Source organism: Dendrobates tinctorius, unplaced genomic scaffold (assembly GCF_039654945.1).
Source record: "Dendrobates tinctorius isolate UK_male_01 unplaced genomic scaffold, ASM3965494v1 ptg000083l, whole genome shotgun sequence".
NCBI lineage: Eukaryota > Metazoa > Chordata > Amphibia > Anura > Dendrobatidae > Dendrobates > Dendrobates tinctorius.
Genome location: NW_027361751.1, coordinates 17,950,099 through 17,974,916, shown reverse-complemented (window position 1 = coordinate 17,974,916; position 24,818 = coordinate 17,950,099). Strand labels below are relative to the sequence as shown.

Below are 24,818 nucleotides of genomic sequence, written 5' to 3'. Positions count from 1 at the left end.
GTTTTTCTTGTGAAATTCTCAATAAGTTTGATGTATCACATGACCCTCTTCCCATTGAAAAAAATAAAGTTGGATCCAAAATGGCCACCATGGTCAGCACTCATCTTGAAAAGTTTCCCCCCTCCCATATACTAATGTGCCACAAACAGGAAGTTGATATCACCAACCATTCCCATTTTATTTAGGTGTATCCATATAAATGGACCTCCCTGTACAAGATCCATGAAGACGCTAACTCAGTAACATGTGCCACTAGGCAATAATGCTAAGCAGTAAGTCACTGCCAGCCTCACTAAGACTGAATATGTCACTAATGTATAAACAAAAAATGCATATGAAGGATTTGGATTTACAGTAATATTGATATGTAGGTTTGGAGTAATGCTTTTTAAATGCACATTGTTGAAAATGGATTAAGGCTATGGTCATACTTTCAGTATTTTACACCAGTATTTGTAAGTGAAAGCCAGGATTAAGTGAAAAATGCAGAAGTGGTGACATGTCTCTATTATACTTTCCCTCTGATTGCTCCACTCCTGGTTTTGGCTTACGGATACTGAGGTAAAATACTGACCAAACACTGAATGTGTGACTGTGGTCTTACTGGTCTTCTAAAATTTTCTCTTAATGCCAATTTGTATTCCAGTCTGCCAGGATGCACATTGGTCCATCCGCAAAATAAGAGAAAATTTACACTGGTAAATTATCAGAATTGATCATAGAAAAGCTTGTTTCCCAATAATTGGGCAGTATAACCAGGCTGCCGATCACCTGACAAAGGAGCAAGATACTCAATTGTCTGCTTACTTTACAATCTTCATTTCTAGCGGCGCACTGACTTGTGTGCAGAGCGGCTCAGAGAAGGAAAGTCCCGTACTCTGCTTGAATATAGTGTAGGAATCTTATTAAGCAGCAGATAAAAGCAGCTTCTAAAGGAGCTTGAATTGAGATTGAAACCGCACTGCAGCATAGTTTTTGGGAGAGAAGGAGGCAAAATAAGGTAATTAAATATATTACAAATGTTATATACATAAATTTGCAAATAATGATCAATAATTGTAAAAAAAACGCTTTAGTTACTCTTTAATGAACATTACTTTTGGTAATACATTGCATTTTACTTGCCCTGTGCAACTGCACATGTGCGGTCACGGTAAAAATACAGCAGACGGCGCTTTCATATACAGAGGACCACTGCGGTTTACATTTCTTTACAAAGGGTCTCTATGGTGGACAGATGCCATGACATCCATCCTGACTGTGGCCACTGTCGGGCACACGTCTCCTGAATGCATGAGCCCAACTTTGGACACAATAGTAATGCACACCCAGAATAACCAATATCTAGTGATAAAACTCTGCAGCATCAACTCATCGTAACCTATGCTTCTGAGACCACCTAAGTGACATCTAAGTGTACCCTCTACCCTCTCTTTATTGTATGTTTTCTTTAACATACATTCATGTACAGTAAGTATAAAAAGAACTTTGTTACATCAGAGATTTCTTCCTTTTGAACAAATAGAAATGTGATTACAGCAAAACAAAAAATACATGTCTTCCGTGGCTCTATGCTCCTTTAACTTGCAAACTGCTGAGCTTGAAAAGCTTGAAAGTCCTCAGGGATTGTGTCTGGAAATAAAGAGGAAAAACACATTATCTCAGATGCTGCGTGTTGTTCCTTTTCTGGCAGGAGGAAACAATAGCAATTATGTTTCTTAAACGTTTAATATTTAGTATCATTACATATGCATGTGAAACGACATACTTTTTGTGGTTTGTGCAAATGTGCCAAATAATGAGCCAGATCCACACACAAATTCATTAATTACTCTAATGGGTCTATGGTCTTGGACAGGAAGAGTTATACCTTTGCTATCTTGTGGCCAACATACAGTGCATCTAATGTAGGCCATCGTTTACCATTAGTGAGATTGTAGAATTGGTGAATATCAGCACCATCTTTCCTTTTCATGAAGTGGGGAGGTTTTGTGTTAGGCTGTGTTTTCTCGAGCATATACAAAATTGTCAATTTTTCATCCTGAAAACAGACAATTTTTCATCCATGTGCCATCCGTATCATACTTCAAAAACCCTCACTACCTAAAGTTTTGGCACAAAATGACTATCCTTTCTGACCAAGCCCTATCTTTGTAATACTGCATATACTCTTTGGCCAAAAAAGCGGCATATAATAATGTCTGTAAAGAGCTGCGGAATTAATAGTGCTATATAAATGAGTAAAATAAAAGCTTTAAAAAAGTCAATGACAGAACTCATAATTTCTACCAATTATAACAGCATCAGCAATTCAGACACAATGTCAAATTGGCTGCACAGAAAATATTAAAGATTAAATATGGAGATTCCCCAGGCAGCCACCTATATTGCCTAACATCATATATGGCCCAGTTGCGACTCATATTATTTAGGTAAGTACATTTATAGTAGAGCTCCTGATCTTGTAGTAGTTTGCTCCTTTTGCAGAAACCCATATAATTATACTTTCCAACTTTCTCCCATAGCCATAGTCCCTATTTAACATCATACCACCATTCTCCACATCTTGGTATCAAACACAATAAACCTTTCGGAAGCGCTGCTTTCTGGGAAGATATGGGTGTCTGTGGCGCCCAAGAAATTTGAATTCTTTTTCAGATGTTTTGGGAAGAGTAGACATGTATGTATTTTACCATACTATTAAATTATTAAAATACATAACAAAATTTACCATTACAACGATACTTCAGATTAGACCAGATGATGTTTTCCTGTGAGAAGCAGAATACTCCAAGTCTTCCTCCACGCATAGTGGTGTCCACAGTGACTCCTGAATCTGCTACCAGCTCCGTACCTTCATAAAACCTTGCCCTGGAATTGCATCATAATTTCACTCCATTATATAAATTGTGTACAGACAGGCAGTAAATCCATCATATATTGTTTTTGTAGTACGGACAGCTCTCGGACCAAAAATACAGTACATCCTGCAGGATTGAGCAGGGGTGTTATGAATGGGTCACCGAGAAGGATGGCAGGAACAAGCTAAGCCACCAGGAAGCATGAAAGGTTGGTAACTCAGCGGATTGCAGACCCCTGATCCTAGCAACACAACTAGCAGTAGCCGTGGAGCATTCCTATGATGCCCTAGATGCCTCGGCACAGCTGGAGAACTAACTAAGCCTAAAGCCAGAAAGGTGAAATCTAAACTGCCCCGGAGCAGATCCCCAAAGGAATAGACAGCCCCCAAACATATATTGTCGGTGAGACAAGATAAGACACAAACACAGGCAGAAAATAGACTGAGCAAATGATGGGGCCCAAACTGTCTAGATAGGACAGGACAGAAAAGATACTGTCTGCAATAATGCAAAAACCCTAAAAAATCCAACACATCTGATATACAAAAAACCTGAGGCCACACGACCTCACCCCCGCTAGATCAGCACTGGAACTGTGAACTGGAAGCAAAGCAAAAGATACTAATATAACAGGGGACTGAACAAACTGGCACAAGCTGTAACATATGGAGCGGGGCCCAGCGCTGCCCCCAGCAGGGAGTACGCTGAACCCTCACAACAAAGCAGAAAGCAAAAAAAAGGCACAACCAGATTAGATGCAAAAGAATCACTTAACTGAACCATTGAGATCGGGCAGGAGACTGAAGAGCTCCAAATGCACAAGGAGGAAAACACCAGCAACCACCAAGGGAAGCCTGCTCACTTACTTGCTCCCAGCCAGCAATCCCAGATTCCCAATCATCGTCGTCAGGTGGCAAACTTCCATCAGACTGGCCAGCTCCACTACTCCCAGTAAACACCAGAGGGAGCTCCAGCTCAGAAGTCTGAGCAAGGGAATTCACAACAGTACCCCCCTTGAGGAGGGGTCACCAAACCCTCATCCACACTCCCCAGGCTAATCAGGATGGGCCCGATGAAAAGCACGAATCAATCTCTTGGTGTCATGATCTGAATTTGATCTGACAGTTTTAAATTGCACAGGGTGAACTTTTTTTTACTTTGGCAAGTGCCAAGTGACTTGACTGTCCCCTGGGGTGGTTAGTGGTATCGCACTTTAGGTTTAATGTGCACGTAATTATGAATCAGGTGTGGGGCTCTATAAGTGAGTCTCAGGGTGTGCAATCACTGCTGGTTATATTGATTGATTCATTCTGAGTTTGTGAAGCCTGGGTGAACATGGAGCTGAAGAGGAGTCCTGCGCAGTCAGCCAGAGGAGACGAGTGGCAGCTAATGGTGTCTGCAGGAATTGCTGGCATGGCGTGGAGGAGTCGCAGTTTATGGTGTCGGCGGGAAGTGCATGCATTGCTTTGGGGAGTGGCGACTATGGAGAGAGTTGCACTCGGCATGCTCGACTTGGTGGCCGAGAGCTGGACTCAAGCATGCTTAGAATTTTGGCAGAGGCTGACTCATCCTTGGGACTCTGTTATTGGACTGCTGCAACTGGAGATGGACTCTGCTCCAAGGCTGCACTATGGTGTAGGATCCAGGATGGTGATGGATCCGGGTGGAGGAGAAGACGCACGCAGGTGGTGGGGCTCTGTTGCAGGAGCATAAGCACAGAGCCTAAAGCTAAGTGGTGTTTCCCCTGTATTGTCTTCTTTCCTCATGTGTGTTGTTAGTGCAGTGGTGGGATTAGTCTCCGCACCGACCAATTCCCTAGTGAGGGTTTAGGGTCAGGGCGAGCAAGGGTTTAAGGTTCGCGTGCGGCGACAGGTGCGGAGCCTGTATAGGGAACGTAAGGAGTGCAGGGACACTGGCTCAGGGGAGCTTAGGAGGTCTCCATGTCCCCATTCCCTATCGCAGGGCCCACCATTGTTAATGTTATCCAGGTTCCCCCTTATTATTTAAATTCTCCGTACTGGAGGCGGGGTTTCCAGAATTCATATTAACGTGTAATACCTAAATTCGCCAGGTGGAGGCGGTGTATCCATCTGCACGTATTATTTAAATTCGCCACTGGAGGCGCTGTATCCAGGGTCACGTGTGTTATGGGTCCGCCTTGCGGTATCATCTGCGTCCAGACACACGTGACCATGACACTTGGCATGAATATCAGAAGCAGAGACCCAAGAATTATCCTCCTGGCCATAACCTTCCACTTGACCAAGTACTGAAGTCACTGTCTAGCCAGACGAGAATCCAATATCTTCTCTACCTCATACTCCAAATTACCCATAACCATTACAGGGTCAGGGGGTGCTGCCATGGGAATGACTGGCTCCACAAACCTTTTCAACAAAGATTTATGAAAGACGTTATGAATCTTAAACGTAACTGGAAGAGCCAAACGAAAAGAAACGGGGCTAAAGGTTTCCAAAATCTTAAGGTCCAATAAACCTTTGCTTGAATTTTGGAGATGCCAAACCATATCACCACTTTAAACCGGGGACCAATGGTCCAATGCCGTTTGGAAAACCGTTGGACCTTTTCCTGAGAGTGGGACAACTTATCCACTACTTGGTCCTAAATCTGCTGCATTCTCTCTACCACAGAATCCACACCTGGGCAGGCATAAGCTTCTACCTGCCCCGAAGAAAATCGAGGGTGAAACCCAAAGTTACAAAAGAAAGGAGACATCAAAGTGGCAGAGCTAGCCCCATTGTTTAGCGCGAATTCCGCCAAGAGCAAAAATGAGACGCAATCATCCTGATCAGCAGATATGAAACATCTCAAATAGGACTCCAACTTCTGGTTTGTTCTCTCAGTCTGCCCATTGGTCTGAGGATGAAATTCAGAGGAGAAAGACAACTGAATTCCCAGTTTGGAACAAAAAGCTCTCCAAAATCTGGAAACAAACTGGATCCCTCTATCCGACACAATGTTCTCAGGAATCCCGTGCAAATGAACCACTTGTTGTAAAAACAAGGGTACCAACTCAGAAGAAGATGGCAACTTTGAGAGTGGTACAAGATGGATCATCTTAGAAAATCTATTACAAATCACCCAAATAACAGTCATTCTCTGAGAGACAGGGAGATCAGAGATAAAATCCATTTAGATATGGGTCCATGGCCTCCTGGGTATCGGCAAGGGCATCAACAAACCACTAGCACGAGAACAGGGATTAGACCAAGAACAAGTCCCACAGGACTGCACAAAATTCCTGACATCACAAGATAAGGCAGGCCACCAAAAAGACCGACTCACCAAATCTCTGGTACCAAAGATACCTGGATGACCAGCCAACACGGAGCAATGAATTTCAGACATTACTCTTTTCCTCCACTGGTCAGAGACATACAATTTTCCCATAGGGCATCGTTCAGGTTTATCCTCCTGAAATTCCTCCAGGGCACATCTCAAATCAGAGATGGCGGAAAGAACCACACCCTCATTTAGAATGGTCGTAGGCTCGGTCACTTCAAGAGAATCCGCAAAGAAACTCCTAGAAAGGGCGTCCGCCTTAACATTCTTAGTGCCCGGAAGAAAGGAGACCACAATATTAAAATGCGTGAAAAACAAGGCCCACCTAGCCTGTCTAGGATTCAAGCGCTTGGCTGATTCAGGATATATCAAATTCTTGTGATCGGTGAGGACCACAACTTGATGTCTAGCTCCCTCCAAACAATGGCTCCACTCTTCAAATGCCCACTTCATGGCCAATAATTCCCGATTCCTCACGTCATAGTTACGTTCAGATGGAGAACATTTTTTGAGAAAAGAAGGCACAGGGATTCATCTTAGAGATTACGGGATCTCTTTGAGACAAAACGGCTCCTGCACCAATCTCAGAAGCATCTGTCTCCACCTGAAAAGGGAGTGAAACATCAGGGTGCCGTAGAACCGGAGCAGAAGTGAATCTCTGCTTAAGCTCCTGAAATGCCGAGACTGCCTCTGGAGACCAATTCGCCACATCAGCGCCCTTTTTGGTCAAATCCGTCAAAGGTTTAACAATACCAGAAAAATTACTTAGTTTTACAGTAGAAATTAGCAAAACCCAAAAACTTCTGAAGAGCCTTCAGAGAAGTGGGCGGAACCCAATCATAAATGGCCTGTACCTTGGCCGGATCCATTTCAATAGCAGATGGGGACAAAATGAATCCCAAAAACGAAATCCTCTGTACACCAAAAAGACATTTTGATCCCTTAACAGAGTATTTTCCCTCAAAATCCGGAACACAGTCCGGACATGTTCCACATGAGAATCCCAATCACTGGAAAAAATCAAAATATTATCCAGATAAATTATCAAAAACTTATCCACAAGGTCCCAGAAAATATAATTCATAAAAGATTGGAAGACGGAAGGGGCATTAGTGAGCCCAAAAGGCATCACCAGGTACTCAAAATGTCCCTCCGGATTATTAAACGCCATCTTCCATTCATCCCCGTGCTTGATGCGAATAAGATTATACGCCCCCCTGAGGTAAAGTTTGGTAAACCAGCAAGCACTTTTAACTCTGGAAAATAAATCAGAAATCAGGGGTAACGGGTACTGATATTTAACAGTGATCTTCTTAAGGGAACGATAGTCAATACATGGCCTTAATGAGCCATCTTTTTTGGCCACAAATAAAAAACCAGCACCCAAAGGCGAAGAGGATGGTCTGATATAACCCATCTCCAATGATTCCTTGATATAAGATCGCATAGCATCATGTTCAGGTACCGATAAGTAGAAAAGCCGACCCTTGGGAAATTTACAACCGGGCATTAACTCAATTGCGCAGTCATAACTCCTATGAGGAGGCAAAGACGTGGACTTACTCTCACTAAATACATCAGAAAAATCAGCCAAATAGTCAGGAACGTCTTGAGACTGGGGAGAGGTGGAGAAAACAGGAGTGTCACTAAGAACACATTGACAACCCCAACTCACCACAGACACAGAATTCCAATCCAAAACAGGATTATGGGTTTGCAACCAAGGAAAACCCAGTACAATAATATCATGTAAATTGTGCAACACCAAAAATGTACAATTCTCTTGATGGTCTGGGGTGACCCAAATTATTACCTGGGATCAAAACTGGGGTTTATTCTCCACCAAAGGGGTAGCATCAACCTCCTCAAGGGAATAGGGGTCCGCAGGGGCACCATGGGGAAACCACAACGTTTGGCAAAGTCAAGATCCATCAGATTCAAAGCTGCTCCTGAATCAACAAAGGCCTTAGAAGAAAATTTAGACAAGGAGCAGATCAAGGTAACCGCCAAAAGGAACTTAGGCTGTACACTTCCCCACCGCAAATGCGTGAGCAAAACATTTTTCTCGTTTAGGGCAGACAGAAATAACATGAGAGGCGTCCCCACAAAAGAAGTATAACTTATTACGCCTTCTAAACTCTTGACGTTGCGCCCTAGACAAAACCCTATCACATTGCATGGGTTCAGAAGTTTGTTCAAAAGGCAGCACCGCCTCTCGCGTACTTTTACGTTCACATAAAAGTCGATCAATTTGAATGGCTAATGACATGGAGTCATTAAGACCAGAGGGGACAGGAAATCCCACCATAACATCTTTTACAGTTTCTGCTAGACCTTTCCGAAAGCGAGCTGCTAGGGCATCGTCATTCATTTAGTAAGGACCGCCCACTTTTGGAACTTCTGGCAGTATAACTCCACAGCATCCTGACCCTGGTTCAATGCCAATAAGGCTTTCACAGCTTGATCAATAGCATTAGGTTCATCATACAACAACCCCAGGGCCTGACCAGGATCTCCAGGTGTCAGAGAAAAAGCTCAATCCTGGGGATCGCCGCGTAGCAGTGAGATGACAATTTTAACCTGCTGCACCGAGCTCCCCGATGAATTAGGTTTCAAAAGCAAGAAATACTTTACAGTTATTCTTAAAATTCAAAAATTTTGACCAATCCCCCGAAAACACATCAGGAGTAGGGATCTCTGGTTCTACAGCAGATGATTGAGCGAGATAGGCAGAAATTCCCCGCACTACAATTGCTTAGTCTCCATTAAGGAAAAAAATCCTCTTGCGGCCCCAGAGAAAAAATATATAAAAAATTCTGACAGTTTTTTTTTTTTTTACAATTCGTTCCTTCTTTTGAGTATCCTAGAGTCTACAGTTTTGGCTGGTGATTCTTTTATGAATGGGTCACCGAGGAGGATGGCATGAACAAGCTAAGCCACTAGGAAACCAGAGAGGTTGGTAACTCCTGATCCTAACAACACAACTAGCAGTAGCCCTGGAGCGTTCCTACGATGCCTTAGGGTACCGTTACACCTAGCGATGCACCAGCGATCCCGACTAGCGATATTACGCGGTCAGGATCGCTGGTGCATCGCTAGGTGGTCGCTAGTGAGCTGCCACACAGGCAGATCTCACCAGCGACATCGCTGGGGACGGGGGTCGCTACTTACCTGTCAGACGTGGCGATCCTGCGTCCTCCCGCCCGGCTCCACGCGTCGCTCGTCGGCGCCACAGGAAGCCCCAGCAGGAAGTGGCCGACGAGGAATGGTCCAGGAGCTTCTCGCGCGATCAGCGATAACCAGCGGGGGAGCCGGTCGGAGGTAAGTATCACATGCAGCGATATCGCTAGCAATATCGCTGCAACGTCACAAAATCGGTGACTTTACAGCGATATTGCTAGCGATATCGCAGTGTGTAACGGGGGCTTTAGACGCCTCGGCACAGCGGGAGACCTAACTAAGCCTAAAGCCAGAAAGGTGAAATCTAAACTACCCCGGAGCAGATCCCCAAAGGAATAGACAGCCCCCAAACATGTACCTGTATTGTCGGTGAGACAAGATGAGACACAAACAGGCAGAAAATAGACTGAGCAAATGATGGGGCCGAAACTGTCTAGATAGGACAGGACAGAAAAGATACTGTCTGCAATCATGCAAAAACCCTAAAAATCCAACACATCTGATATACAAAAAACCTTAGGCCACACGACTTCACCCCCGCTAGATCAGCACTCTGGTGTGAACTGGAAGCAAAGCAAAAGACTGAACAAACTGGCACAAGCTGTAACATATGGAGCGGGGCACAGCGCTGCCCCCAGCAGGGAGTACGCTGAACCCTCGCAACAAAGCAGAAAGCAAAAAAAAGCTACAACCAGATTAGATGCAAAGGATTAGCAAAAGAATAACTTAACTGAACCATGCAGATCAGGCAGGAGACTGAAGAGCTCCAAATGCACAAGGAGGAAAACACCAGCAACCACCAAGGGAAGCAGGCTCACTTATATGCTCCCAACCAGCAATCCCAGATTCCCAATCATCATCGTCAGGTGGCAAACTTCCATCAGGCTGGCCAGCTCCACTACTCCCAGTAACCACCAGAGGGAGATCCAGCTCAGAAGTCTGAGCAAGGGAATTCACAACACAGGGGGTTAGATACGATGACCATTGATGTTCCTTCCAAGTCTAATATTCTATGATATACTGACCTAATATATCCGACCTGAGGTCTGTGCTGCAAGAACCAACGATAAGACACCTTGTCTTTCCAGCCGACATTTCTGGGGTCTTTCCACAGCAGCCTCACTTGGTCATTGGTGTCGCCAGTGTGCCACAGTGAGTTTCGAAGATGTTCTCCAGGCCCGGTCTTTGATTTGACGGCCTAATAGGGGAAAGATTGCAGAACTAGTCAGTGAGAATCTGTCATCCTAGCACAATCTAAGCTCTAACACAAGCTAGTCAAATAATAATTCCCAATTTATTTTTCAAAACGTGTAGAAATATACAGGAGTTTTGTGAAAAGTTTTCTCCGGCCTGATTTGCTTAATATTTGCATCAGTGTACATTCTGATTTTCCTGGAAGTGAAAGCTGAGCTGCTGCCATAGCTAACAAGGCCGGATTGTCTGTTAGGATACATTCATAATACTGTATTAAAAAAAAAAAGGTTCAGTTTCATCCAGAAAAGGGGGCCATTTTTTTCTCACGTCATCCATGTGCTGTCCATTTTTTTTACAGCAGCTATTATCATTTGCCCTTTGCCACTGAAAAACATTGGATCGAGCACTGTGCAGCACTCAGACAGAAAGTACAGCCGTGTGAACGAGCCCTTAGAGGGACTTCAAGACATCCAGTGTGATATATACCGTATATCAGCACCTTAATAACACAGCTCTTTTGCTCCTTAAGAACTTATATTTTTTTCAGCGTTTCACTTTTCATCACAATGTTCAAAGAGTCAAAACTTTTGAATTTTTCCATTGATGTAGCCATATGACAGCTGTGTTTTGCAGGATGTGCTGGATTCAAAATCTTGCTGCAATGTTGATTATGCATTTTCTCTTTTCATAATATATATATATATATATATATATACAGTGGGGCAAAAAAGTATTTAGTCAGTCAGCAATAGTGCAAGTTCCACCACTTAAAAAGATGAGAGGCGTCTGTAATTTACATCATAGGTAGACCTCAACTATGGGAGACAAACTGAGTAAAAAAAATCCAGAAAATCACATTGTCTGTTTTTTTTTCATTTTATTTGCATATTATGGTGGAAAATAAGTATTTGGTCAGAAACAAAATTTCATCTCAATACTTTGTGATATATCCTTTGTTGGCAATGACAGAGGTCAAACGTTTTCTGTAAGTCTTCACAAGGTTGCCACACACTGTTGTTGGTATGTTGGCCCATTCCTCCATGCAGATCTCCTCTAGAGCAGTGATGTTTTTGGCTTTTCGCTTGGCAACACGGACTTTCAACTCCCTCCAAAGGTTTTCTATAGGGTTGAGATCTGGAGACTGGCTAGGCCACTCCAGGACCTTGAAATGCTTCTTACGAAGCCACTCCTTCGTTGCCCTGGCGGTGTGCTTTGGATCATTGTCATGTTGAAAGACCCAGCCACGTTTCATCTTCAATGCCCTTGCTGATGGAAGGAGGTTTTCACTCAAAATCTCACGATACATGGCCCCATTCATTCTTTCATGTACCCGGATCAGTCGTCCTGGCCCCTTTGCAGAGAAACAGCCCCAAAGCATGATGTTTCCACCACCATGCTTTACAGTAGGTATGGTGTTTGATGGATGCAACTCAGTATTCTTTTTCCTCCAAACACGACAAGTTGTGTTTCTACCAAACAGTTCCAGTTTGGTTTCATCAGACCATAGGACATTCTCCCAAAACTCCTCTGGATCATCCAAATGCTCTCTAGCAAACTTCAGACGGGCCCGGACATGTACAGGCTTAAGCAGTGGGACACGTCTGGCACTGCAGGATCTGAGTCCATGGTGGCGTAGTGTGTTACTTATGGTAGGCCTTGTTACATTGGTCCCAGCTCTCTGCAGTTCATTCACTAGGTCCCCCCACGTGGTTCTGGGATTTTTGCTCACCGTTCTTGTGATCATTCTGACCCCACGGGGTGGGATTTTGCGTGGAGCACCAGATCGAGGGAGATTATCAGTGGTCTTGTATGTCTTCCATTTTCTAATTATTGCTCCCACAGTTGATTTCTTCACTCCAAGCTGGTTGGCTATTGCAGATTCAGTCTTCCCAGCCTGGTGCAGGGCTAGAATTTTGTTTCTGGTGTCCTTTGACAGCTCTTTGGTCTTCACCATAGTGGAGTTTGGAGTCAGACTGTTTGAGGGTGTGCACAGGTGTCTTTTTATACTGATAACAAGTTTAAACAGGTGCCATTACTACAGGTAATGAGTGGAGGAAAGAGGAGACTCTTAAAGAAGTTACAGGTCTGTGAGAGCCAGAAATCTTGATTGCTTGTTTCTGACCAAATACTTATTTTCCACCATAATATGCAAATAAAATGAAAAAAAAAACAGACAATGTGATTTTCTGGATTTTTTTTTCTCAGTTTGTCTCCCATAGTTGAGGTCTATCTATGATGTAAATTACAGACGCCTCTCATCTTTTTAAGTGGTGGAACTTGCACTATTGCTGACTGACTAAATACTTTTTTGCCCCACTGTGTGTATGTATATATATATATATATATATATACACACACACTAGCTATGAACCCGTTCTACGCCCAGGTGACGGGCATTTTTATTGGTATATGGTCTCCCATCCTGGTATGTGCTGCCCCCCTCCTATCCTGGTGTGCATGGCCCCCTCACCCCCAATCCTCGTATGCGTGGTCCTCTCACCCCCCAATCCTAATATGCATGGTCCCCTCACCCCCCTTTCGTGGTATGCATGGTCCTCTCACCCCCCTATCCTGGTATGCATGGTCCTCTCACTCCTCCCTATCCTGGTATACATGGTCCTCTCACTCCTCCCTATCCTGGTATGCATGGTCCTCTCACCCCCCCCATCCTGGTATGCATGGTCCCCTCACCCCCCAATCCTGGTATGCATGCTACCCCTCACCCCCCAATCCTGGTATGCATGGTCCCCTCGCCCCCCAATCCTGGTATACCTGGTCCCCTCACCCCCCTTTTCGTGGTATGCATGGTCCCCTCACCCCCTTTTTGTGGTATGCATGGTTCCCTCACCCCCCTTTCGTGGTATGCGTGGTCCCCTCACACTCCTTTCGTGATATGCGTGGTCCCCTCACACTCCTTTTGTGATATGCGTGGTCCCCTCACCCCCCTTTCGTGGTATGCATGGTCCCCTCACTCCTCTTTCATGGTATGCATGGTCCCCTCACCCCCCTTTCATGGTATGCTTGGTCCCCTCACCCCCCTTTCCTGGTATGCGTGGTCCCCTCACTCCCCTTTTGTGGTGTGCGTGGTCCCCTCACCCTCCTTTCGTGGTATGCGTGGTCCCCTCACCTCCCTTTCGTTGTATGCATTGTCCCCTCACCCCCCTTTCGTTGTATGCATGGTCCCCTCACCCCCCTTATCCTGATATGCATGGTCCCCTCACCACCCAATCCTGGTATGCATGGTCCCCTCACCCTCCTTTCGTGGTATGCATGGTCCCCTCACCCCCCTTTCGTGGTATACATGGTCCCCTCACCCCCTTTCGTGGTATGCATGGTCCCTTCACCCCCCTTTCATGGTATGCATGGTCCCCTCACCCCCCTATCCTGGTATGCATGGTCCCCTCACCCTCCTTTCATTTTATGCGTGGTCCCCTCACCCTCCTTTTGTGGTATGCGTGGTCCCCTCTCCCCCTATCCTGGTATGCATGGTCCCCTCACCCTCCTTATCCTGATATGTATGGTCCCCCTCACCCCTACTAAACTACACACATGCAAAAAAAATAAAAATAAATACTCACCCTTCTTCCCTTCCCTGTGCTCCAGCGCTGCCTGTCACGTTCTGCTGGAGGCTGGGGGAGGAGTCTGGCGCCGGAGTACGCGCATGCCCATAGCGCTGTCCGGCGCCATATAGCTGAAGACACTTTACAAATGTGTCTTCAGTAAAATGGCGCCGGATCGCGTTATGCGCATGCGCGATTCCGGCCGCACTCCTGCCCCGGTCTCCGGACGAAAAGCGCCGTGGCAACGCTCCTCTCGGTCAGGTAAGTATGGCGCCGGACATAGCGGTATGCAGTGTGTATGCGTACCGCCATCTCCGACGCCATACACACTCCTCACCGCGCTGCCTCATTCTGTCTGGAGCCAGGCTTCGGACAGAGTGACGCTTAGCCGGTTATATTATATTATATTATATATATATATATATATATATATATATATAATGAAAATGTACAGATAATGAGCGCTTGTAAAATGAAAAAAGTTTGTTTCTTGCTTTATACTTTTCTTATGTATTTTTTTTTCCTATCTCCTTTTTTTTTCAAGTTTCACTAAGGCTACATTTTTACAATGAGCATTGAAGATATTCAGCAACAAAAAAAAATCATCAAAAGCTCATTGTAGGAGCTTAATCTTAAGATATATACAGTCATGGCTGAAAGTTTTAGCACCCTTGAAATTGTTTCAGAAAATTAAGTATTTCCCCCCAGAAAATTATTGAAATCACACGTTTTGTAATATTCATGTTTATTTTCTTTGCATGTATTGGAACATCACAAAAAAAGAGAAAAAAAAGACAAATTGGACATCATTGCATACAAAACCCCACAAATGAGCTGGACAAAATTGTTGGCACCCTCATCTAAAGAAACCCCCACAAAAGAGCTGGACAAAATTGTTCGCACCCTCATCTAAAGAAACCCCCACAAATGAGCTGGACAAAATTGTTGGCACCCTCATCTATATGTAGAGTCGGTGGTGGGCCGAGCTGGGGGGGGGTGGTCCCTCTTTCACTACCGCGCAGAGATGACACAGAGACAAGATGGAGGCAGTTACTGGGTACAACAGGTCCAAGTTTATTTCTTTACTTGCCGTTCACCTAACGGCCTCCGCAACACACCGCACTTCTCTTCACTTGTCGGCTCTTCGATTTCAGAGCCGTTTTCACACTGTCACCAGGGACGTATTTGTACGTACCGTCACTCCTTTAGTGTGTGACGTTCCTGACAGGTCCGTCACTGTGGCCGCCCTAGGCCCATAAACCAACAGCGCTTCCACTGGTCAGTCGTCGTGTTAAATACGGTATCCTGCACCCACTGCCACGTCTCTTCTGCGGTACCTTCCTGTCAGGACCACCCCCCTGACGTTCTCTCTCCTCAGTCCCCCTGGTCGGATTCTCCTCAGAGCGCACAGACTGTCGCAGACTTCCTGTCACCTGAGCTCCCCCTGGGGACTGGAACTTTCTGGAACCCTCCCTCAGAATTTATAGCTCACCCAGTTCCTTGAAACTGTCACTCCAACCACGCCCCCCATGACCAACGGTTTCTAAAGCCCTAAGCTGCTGTCAAGTCCTTTGCTCACACTCCTCCCTGCCATCTAATGGTCAACCCAAGGTACTGCACGTCCACTACACTTTCCTAGCTGTTTCCCCACTGTACACCTACCTACACTGTGCATCCCTTTCCTTCTTCACTCAGACTAGTCCGTCCGTCCGTCAGGTCACCTTCCCTACATATACAAAACCCCACAAATGAGCTGGACAAAATTGTTGGCACCCTCATCTTAATATTAGGTTTCTCAACCTTTGGAAGAAATAACTGCAATCAATTTCTTTCTATAAGGCTGAGTTCACACGTGGCGTTTTTTTCGCGTTTCCGCGGCAGTTTTAACCGCGCGATTTTGCCGCGAAAACGCGAAAAATAAGCATCCCATGCATTCCTATGGGATTCCGCAATGCTGTGCTAATGCTGCGGTTTTTACCGCGGCGGAATCGCTTCACGGTAAAAAACGCAGCATGCTCATTATTTTGCGGAATCGCGGCGATCCCGCACCCATAGGAATGCATTGTTCCGCTTCCTTCCCGCATGTGGCTGTGCACACCATGCGGAAAGTAAGCAGAACATTTGCGGATGGTACCCACGGTCCGGAGGAGAGGAGACTGTCCTCCGGGCTTTGGGTACCATATCCCTGCAAAAAATAGAATAAAAAATAAAAAATATTGTTATTCTCACCCTCCGGCGTCCCGCGCAGCATTCCCGCTTCTCTCCACGCTCCCGGTCCCAGTAAGCCTTTGCGAAAATGCCCGCGATGGCGTCCGATCTCGCGGGATCGCGAAGTCTCGCGGTCATTCGCGCGACGTCATCGCGAATGACCGCGAGACGTCGCGATCCCGCGAGAACTGACGTCATCGCGGGCATTTTCGCAAAGGATTACTGGGAACGCCAGCGCGGGATGTCGGAAGGTAAGAATAACAGTATTTTTTATTTTTTTTTTACATTCTATCTTTTACTACTGATGCCGCATAGGCGGCCTCAGTAGTAAAAAAGTTGGTCACACTGGTCAAACACTATGTTTGACCAGTGTGACCAACCTGTCAATCAGTTCTCCAAGCGATGCTACAGATCGCTTGGAGAACGCTAGCATTTTGCAAGCTAAATACGCTTGCAAAATGCTAGTTTTTCCGCGGGAAAATCGCGGGAATTTAAAATGCGATTTTCCCGCGGACTGGAATTTCCGCGAGAGTTCCGGTACGTGTGCACTTAGCCTAAATCCTTTGGTAATCTTCAGATTTCAAGATGCCTTGTACACAATCAAGGCACCCAGTGCTAGAGGCAGTACAACAACCCCATCTTTGAACCTCCACCATATTTGACTGTAGGTACTGTGTTCTTTTCTTTGCAGGCCTTATTTCATTTTCTGTATACAGTAGAATAATGTGCTATGCCAAAAAGCTCTATCTTGGTCTTATCTGTTGTTGGTGGCTTTCACAAGGGAAGTATTTTTTATTTTTAGTTCATTTGTGTCAATTTCCCCCTTATTACGCTTTTATGTATTTTCATATTCAATAAATATTATTTGTGAGATGTTGATAAGAACAATTTTGGTCACGTATCTTTTTGTAGGCTACTCAAAAATTCTGGAGTCCTAGAGTCTGACTAAATGTCTCAATTTTTAGAAGTCATTTTTAGAAAAGGACAAAAAAAAGGACTAGCATTTTTTCACCATATTTATCATCTAAAGGAAGAAACAGAGTAGCCTCATTTTAGTGACAGAGATCTTCTCCACTAGGTAGTCATCTCTGTCCCCAGATTCATGGGACTGTAACTGCACCCCCCCAACCCATGACAAAGTAACAAACAAAGCAGAATTTGGCAGTAAAACGTTGCGATGTTTATTTTGGGTTACCAATTAAAATAATAAATATTACTTTAAAACCTTCAATTCATCTCAATAAATAACATAATAAAATCGCATTAAGACCAATGTCCACCTAGTGTTAGCTAGACGATAACACACAATCCGACTCCAGTTTCAACTGGTGAGGCCCCCCAACAACACCGTCCTCATAACCAAATTCTGCAGGCCAACATTAAAAATATCAAACCCTATGTCTGACAAATGCACCATATCCGTTCTGTATTAATCTGATGAAAAACCCTTAAAATCCACATGTCTATATGACAAACCTCCAACAAAACTGACGATTTTCACCATGACCCTGTTTTAAACGTTTCCTGATCTTTTCCATAAAGCAAAAACGGATGTGACAACCACGCCTATCATGGGACCATTTCTGAAAAACCCCAAAACACACAGGGAAACAACCATCTAATATTAAAGATCATCAATTTCATTTGAGACAGCAATACTAAAGTTTTAAACTTCAAAAAAAAAAAAAAAAATATTTTTTTGCCTTGATTTGTGGCAACCTCCAAATGCAAAATCATCACAAAAGAAAAATCAGGAAGCTATAATGCCATAAAAATACAAAGAATTTTTTATTGAATGTTATTTAAAATTTATACAAGAAAAAAAAAAGGGGGACAACAAAATGCAAAAAACGGTCATTAAAGATACAGAGACCTGAATATGCTTTTATGAATAATGAACTATGCATATAATCCCGCAAGAAAAAATGTATGTACTGTATATATTGACAAGTAATTGATTGGTCTAAAAGTAAAGTGCTAAGTGCATATAGAGCCAAAAAATGGCTTTCTAAAGACCACAATACCAAAGACAGGGATATTGGATGCATAAGATGAATAACAATGGCAGGATGGAATTGCCTATGTATAATCCATATTCAGGATAACCAGCTAAATTAACAAATAATCGATTGTCCTCAAAAAAGTTGACCAAAGTATAAATGCAGTGCAGCAGTGGAAATATGCAAAAGTGAAGCACAAGGAATGATTAGGAATAAATAGTTGTAGCAGCTGGATATTATGTACTGTACCTCTAGTGAACCGTGGCACCCCAACGCGCGTTTCGCGTTCTGCTTCTTCCAAGGGAGCGTGCGTATCTAATAGCTCCTTTGTGAGTGTATTTATAGGGTGGGAGTATCATTAGTTGCAGCGGTCTGGTAGCGGCGTTTCCGCTCACATGACGAACAAACAAACATAGTTGATGCAATCAATTTCTGAAGCAGACTAAAACTGATCGGCCTCCTGTCTTCCAGAGCAACCCTATCCTTTCTAAAACTCTTCAAAGCTTGTTTAACCTGATACCACCAACTAAGAACTGGTCTAGCATTAAACCATTTTTGAAGAAATGCAACTCTAGCTAGCAACTTAGAAATGTACTGGACAAAATTGTTGGCACCCTCATCTATACAAAACCCCACAAATGAGCTGGACAAAATTGTTGGCACCCTCATCTTAATATTTGGTTTCTCAACCTTTGGAAGAAATAACTGCAATCAATTGCTTTCTATAACCATCAACAAGCTTATTACAACTCTCAACTGGAATTGAAATGCTAGAGCAACATTCAACTCATCATTATTGCTCTACATGCAAAACTGGCACCAGCAAGCCCACGCAGTACACAGTATCTTTCCTATGTCATGCTGGATACCGAATGCTGAAAATACTGAGCTGTTAACTTCATATTAACCTCCATAGATGATTGGGACACTCTATACCTTCTTCGTTCCCCCCCCCCCCCCCGCCGGAACCAACCTCCAGAATCTCTCCATCTGGCAACGGGAAAGTGAATCAGCAATTATATTTTTTGAACCAGCTAAATGTCTATCCATTATCCAGATGTTCACTTAAAAACAACAAACTAGATAAGGTATCTTGAAAGGTTTACCACTACTTCGCTTTTTGATCTTTTAATAAAACTTTCCTCACTGAAAGAAATTTATCAAGCAAACCAAATATCATAATCAATTTGTCTTGTAGTAAATGAAACTGCATTAAAACCGTTTTAATGATATTGCTTAAAAAATCCAACTGTTCCCCTGGCTGAAGTGTTTTTTTCCATAACCAAATTGACACCAAATTCATTCATTAGCCTGGAAAATGTATTCAAGGAGCAATCGTCAGAACCCTTCTTACCAACAAATAAAAAATTATCAATGTAATGCAATATACCACCCAGTCCATTGTACTCCTTAGCAGCAACCCATTCCAGAAAAGTCGAAAACGACTCAAAATAAAAACACAACAATGTTAAACCCATAGGTAACGACTTATCAAAATAAAAACTTTTGTTAAACTGAAATCGTAACAAATTAAATCCCATGGCCAACAGTGGTAACAACCTAAGTCGATTTAATACCTGCCTTTGCTAACAAGGCCTTATGACCAAACTTTCTCAACAAAAGAATGCTCTATTAATTGATGAATAACACACTGACGTCTTTGACTTATCCACTGAGTCGTTTAATGCCATCTTCAATGAATAAGACAAATAATATATTTATCTATAATTGTATGGTTCCTTCTTAGGAACCAAACCCAAGAGAGATAACTGAAATTTTTTAAACGATGGTGAAGAAAATTCGCCTTCCACCCTACTCTCCTCCACACCCTTGCAAATTTTTGAAAGAACCACCTCTTTATTCAAATTGACAGATTTTATCAACCCATGAGTAACCAACACCATCAAATTCCAATGCAAAAAATTAATTGGTAAACCCATTAACTAGTAGCTCCGTCTTCATGCAGTTTGGTAAACCGGTAACCACAGAAGCATTTTTTCCAACATCACCGGTGTCGGCGCCTTTGACCACTGCCTCCTTTGAGCTAAGCTGCTGCTGTGAAGACTGATTAGCCATTTTGTGGTGTGCTCCTCTGCAAAATGAGCACTCATGTTGTAGTGGCAGTTTGACAGCCACTTACATTCAGCCTCATTAAAGGCATAGCATATTCCCCGGTGAAAAGTAGATGTGTTAGTCACCGGGGTGATCTGCCAGACCTTTGCGGTAGCATTAATTTAATCCAAAGACCGACATCCTTTTGACCCCATTTCATTGAAGAGTGCACCACCAACTTTTGCTTTAACATGTCATCATATAATAAACAGGAGCTCCCGCCAAAATTCCTATATTCTCCCAAAATTATGTCAATATATTTGAAAAAACCTGAACATTTTTCAGGACACTTATCTCCCAACACAGATCAAAAAATGCAGAACGCCTGCAACTAATTATTAAATGACTCTACAGTACTTATTCTCTTCTCCTCCTCCTTCACTTCTCCACCTTCAGTGTTATATAAATCCTTGTAAACTGGCAGGAGGGAAAACAAATCAAAATATTCTTTTCACTAAATTATTTTTCCTTGACTGCTGGCAAAAAATAAAAGCCCAGCGGTAATATTTTGCAAGTCAATGCTTTGTTTAAACACACATCCACCACGCCAGAGCCAAAACTTCTGGCTGGCACATTCACATCACCAACATTAAGTTGATTAAATTCAGCAACATCCTTTCCACAATTAATGGCAGAATTAGCCCATGCAGCTGCAGCCCTGCCGCCCATGCCACCTACGCTATCATTGTTAGGCTTTGTGGCAGGGCTACCTTGTGCAGATTTAGCTATATCAGCAAAGCTCTCGAAAAACATGTTACTTCGCAGAGCCGCAGACGGCTCATTACAAGCCTTACTATCAATGAGACTACGACTTCCAGCCACCAGCTGGCGGCTAAAGGATAAGTCTCAGCACACTGCTCTCCTGACATCTCACCCGCTGGTGGGTCCAGTTCCACGCTCTGCTCTGCTTCACCTGGACTCTACGCTTCATGACCGCGTACGTCAGGCGGTGAACAGGATCTTCGGTCACCTCCTCTTCTTTTCCGGGACTCTGGAGGTGAATAGCAATGACGCTGCTTCCAGGTCCTCTTCATTAACCTGCGACCAGCAGCTGTTGTGTCGTCATCTCCTCTTCTGTTCTTCTTTGTGACGTTGAATTGACAAGATCCCTACTGCACTGGGACCGGAACACTGGGCTACATTTTCCGGCATGCATCTTTGGAGCCACTCCTCGCTCCCGCTCTACGAAGCTTTCCTCAATAGCCTATTCAAAAGGTCTTCTATCAGAGTGACGATGCTCTTCTTCCAAGATCCTGAGGTAAACTGCGCGGAACCGGCGTGTATGGGGGTTTAAGTAGCGGTGTTTGAGCCCGCCAAAATACCCCTCTGCCAATCAGAATCCTGTCGCCAGGCAGAATCTAATCAGACCCCAGGAAAAAAAACACCTGTAGATGATAAATCTTTTAACACAAATTAACTCTATAACCACAAAACAAGGCAAAAGATAGCAAAATGGAGAGTACGAACGAGCAGGAGCAGCACGAGCCCACGTGCCCCATTCTGCCCTGAAAAAAAGTGTTAATCTATTTTTTTCCTGAAGCTATAAAAAACTCAGATCCATTGTAGAGGGAAAAAAGTGATGTGATCTAGTTTCTGCTTAGAGGTGAACAGGAAAGTACTGTACATAGTGTAATGCATCTGTATACTATCCAGTTCATTTTAGCATTTGCTCCATATTCTTTATACCTCATGTTTATGACACCCTATTAGTGCGGGGGAAGATGCCATCTTGCTGTCATGAGCTATGTGCTATAAGACTGACTTCAATATGAGTTCACTCCTGTGTTTCGAAGGGAGAGTTGCCATATAAGACTCACGGCTCTGGAATGAGTACTGTACACACCTTCCATCCGCTGATCACACTACATGGAAGCTTACCAAGAGCTGAGCTCGCGCCTCCCACTGCAACGGGAATATTTACCAGGCTGGAGCCAAGAAATATTCCAGCAGTCTAATGGTAATAAGAGGCCTGTCCTGAACTCTTACGGAGACTAGCCATAGAGAAGATCATGGAAAACCTGATTTTGTTTTATTTTAGATTAGAGATATACTGTATATTAGTGCTGACTATGTAATATAAAAGTATCAATATAAAGGTAGAAATATACTGTAGGTATCTTCATGGGTAGTTAGTGAGATTACCTTGAGTTGAATTCCAGGTTCGGCAACAGCTCGGAAAGGAGTAGCCTGCCAATATGTCTGCTCCGTTTGCTTCCACATAACTACATAGAAACTAGAACTGTCCTGGTAGCCAAATATGAAACCGGCGTAGTCGTCATCTGTGATTGTGTTCACGTGGAATGTGCCTTCAAAGTCAACGCCATTAAAAGCTGTATAGCCTGAGGAAAACAAAAAGAAGACATCAATGAATCCCATACTCCACTGACCTGATGGTACAATCTGTTACTCCAGCAGTGATGGGTGAAGACACACCTGTAAAACTCATACGTTCAGTATAGATTTTATCTTATTGCATATGCAATTGAGGGTTCCTCAGTGCACCCGTGGTGTGGCTAAGAGCTCATTCCACCCACTCAAGAAACATGTTGCACACTTTCCCTTGGCTGGATTGATGGCGCTTGCTTGCCCAGAGCCGCCTAAAAATACCCTGCAAATTTGCACTGTCACTGCAGGAGCAGAGCAAAAACACACACACACACACACACACACACACACACACACATTCTTATTCCTCTCTACTGTCTGCAGCACCTAGAGATAAAGCAAAATTAGGGGAAGTCAATTTGACAATCCCTAAGGTGACAGAAAACTTTGCTATGATTCAACACTATATACAGTAGCAATAAATGAAAAACCAAAACCTAACTTTTACTCAAATTATTAAAATGGAAAATATCCCAGTAATAAAATCATGTCAATGACTCAAACGCACATAACAAACATAAAAACAAGTAAGGTCCACATCCCTGTTTGGGAATATTTTGACAGTGGTAAAAATATTAGTAACAGTTGCACAATTGTATTCTAGCACAAACCATATAGCCGGGCCCAATGACAATACAGGATAGTGCTTAGGCCAGGTTCACATAGTGTTAATGCAGTCCGTTCAACGCATAGCGTTAATGGACTGCATTAACGCTACTCCCTAAGGCAATCGCGTTATACGGACCCTCAGACGCTGCAGACCTCGTCCGAGGGTCCGTCACAGAATGACGGCACATCACTAATATCATACCGATTATGACATACATTAGCGATGCGCTCGTCTATAGCAGTCTATGGGTGCGTTAACGCATCCGTTACATAACATTAATGCCGCTATGTAACGGATGCGTTTAACGCACCCCCCAACGCAATATGAACCCAGCCTTAGTGATGAGCAAGCATAGTGCTTATTAGATATAGAAAATACAAAGGAACAATCTCACCAATTTCTTGTGGAAATATGTAGTTGTCAAGAAAAGGTGCAGTGTTCAGATAGTTCCTTTAGCCAGTACAAGAGTAGTCCTGGTGTAAACCCTATCAGTCTCTGATCAGACAGACTGACCCTGGTAACCCCAGACTCCTGCCGTAACAAGGGCAGTCCACAGCTAATACTCACAGACTGAGTAGCACTTGACTGTCCCTGTGTGCCTCCCATGTCTTTGTCCTGTCTGCACCACCTGCTCACTACACAAAGGATCACACAGTAATGAGCAGCCACTGTGTGATCCTATGTGCAGCAAGCAGGTGCTACACATAGGAAAGGGGGATCAGAGCGCACTTGCACCTTGACACTTTTTGTGTGTATAGGTTGCGCTCCTGTTTGGCTCTTGCAGTGTCATGTAGGGGGTCAGCCCCTGCCAAGAACTGAACTACACTGTGACTTTAAGATACGATGCTCCCCTGACTTGTGTACACTTTGACTAGTCATATTCCCCATGCAGCTTGGTGTGTGTTGGTTTGAGCAAGAAAAAGGAAGTTTCAGTTCAGGAAGAAAAGGTAGAGGCAAGTGCCTGTGAGAGAAAGACAGAATAATAAGTGTATCCTAACACTGGGAGACTGGATAATGAACTATTGGCTTCAAGGGAGAAGATAGTGTCCGGTTACTGCAAGATTAATCACCAGGAAAGTGTCAGAAGGAAAGAGTCGTGCTATATAGCAAAAGTGGTTTTTCACCAGTACCTGTAACCTGAGAGAGAAAATGACGCTGTGGTACCAGTAATACCTTAACAATGAAAGTGGGAATGAGATGTCCTTTGACCCGGAAGAAGACAGATCAGTTAACCTGAAGGAACAGCTCAACACAACAAACTCAGCTTCACTACATGAAGACCAAGCTGAACCTACCAAACTTTCTCCTAAGTGCTACAGAACTCTGAATGAGAAACTGGTATTAACCTGGGTTTTGGTGTAGAACTGGCTTCTTTAGCTAGGGTGCTGTATCAGTGTGGTTATCA

At 43.8% G+C, this 24,818-nt stretch overlaps 1 protein-coding gene across 1 annotated transcript in view; it reads right to left on the bottom strand.

The window, feature by feature from the left end:
- Window positions 1-1,066: 1,066 nt before the first annotated feature.
- The window catches only part of THBS4 (thrombospondin 4), a 75,606-nt gene continuing 51,854 nt past the window's right edge, over window positions 1,067-24,818 (bottom strand). Inside the window, exons 19-22 of the mRNA XM_073584176.1 lie at window positions 22,561-22,757; window positions 10,370-10,542; window positions 2,732-2,871; window positions 1,067-1,632 (exon numbers count right to left, since the gene is read on the bottom strand). Coding sequence (XP_073440277.1) covers window positions 1,580-1,632; window positions 2,732-2,871; window positions 10,370-10,542; window positions 22,561-22,757 — 563 coding nt within the window. The 3' untranslated portion in view covers window positions 1,067-1,579. The remainder of the gene's footprint in view (window positions 1,633-2,731; window positions 2,872-10,369; window positions 10,543-22,560; window positions 22,758-24,818) is intronic.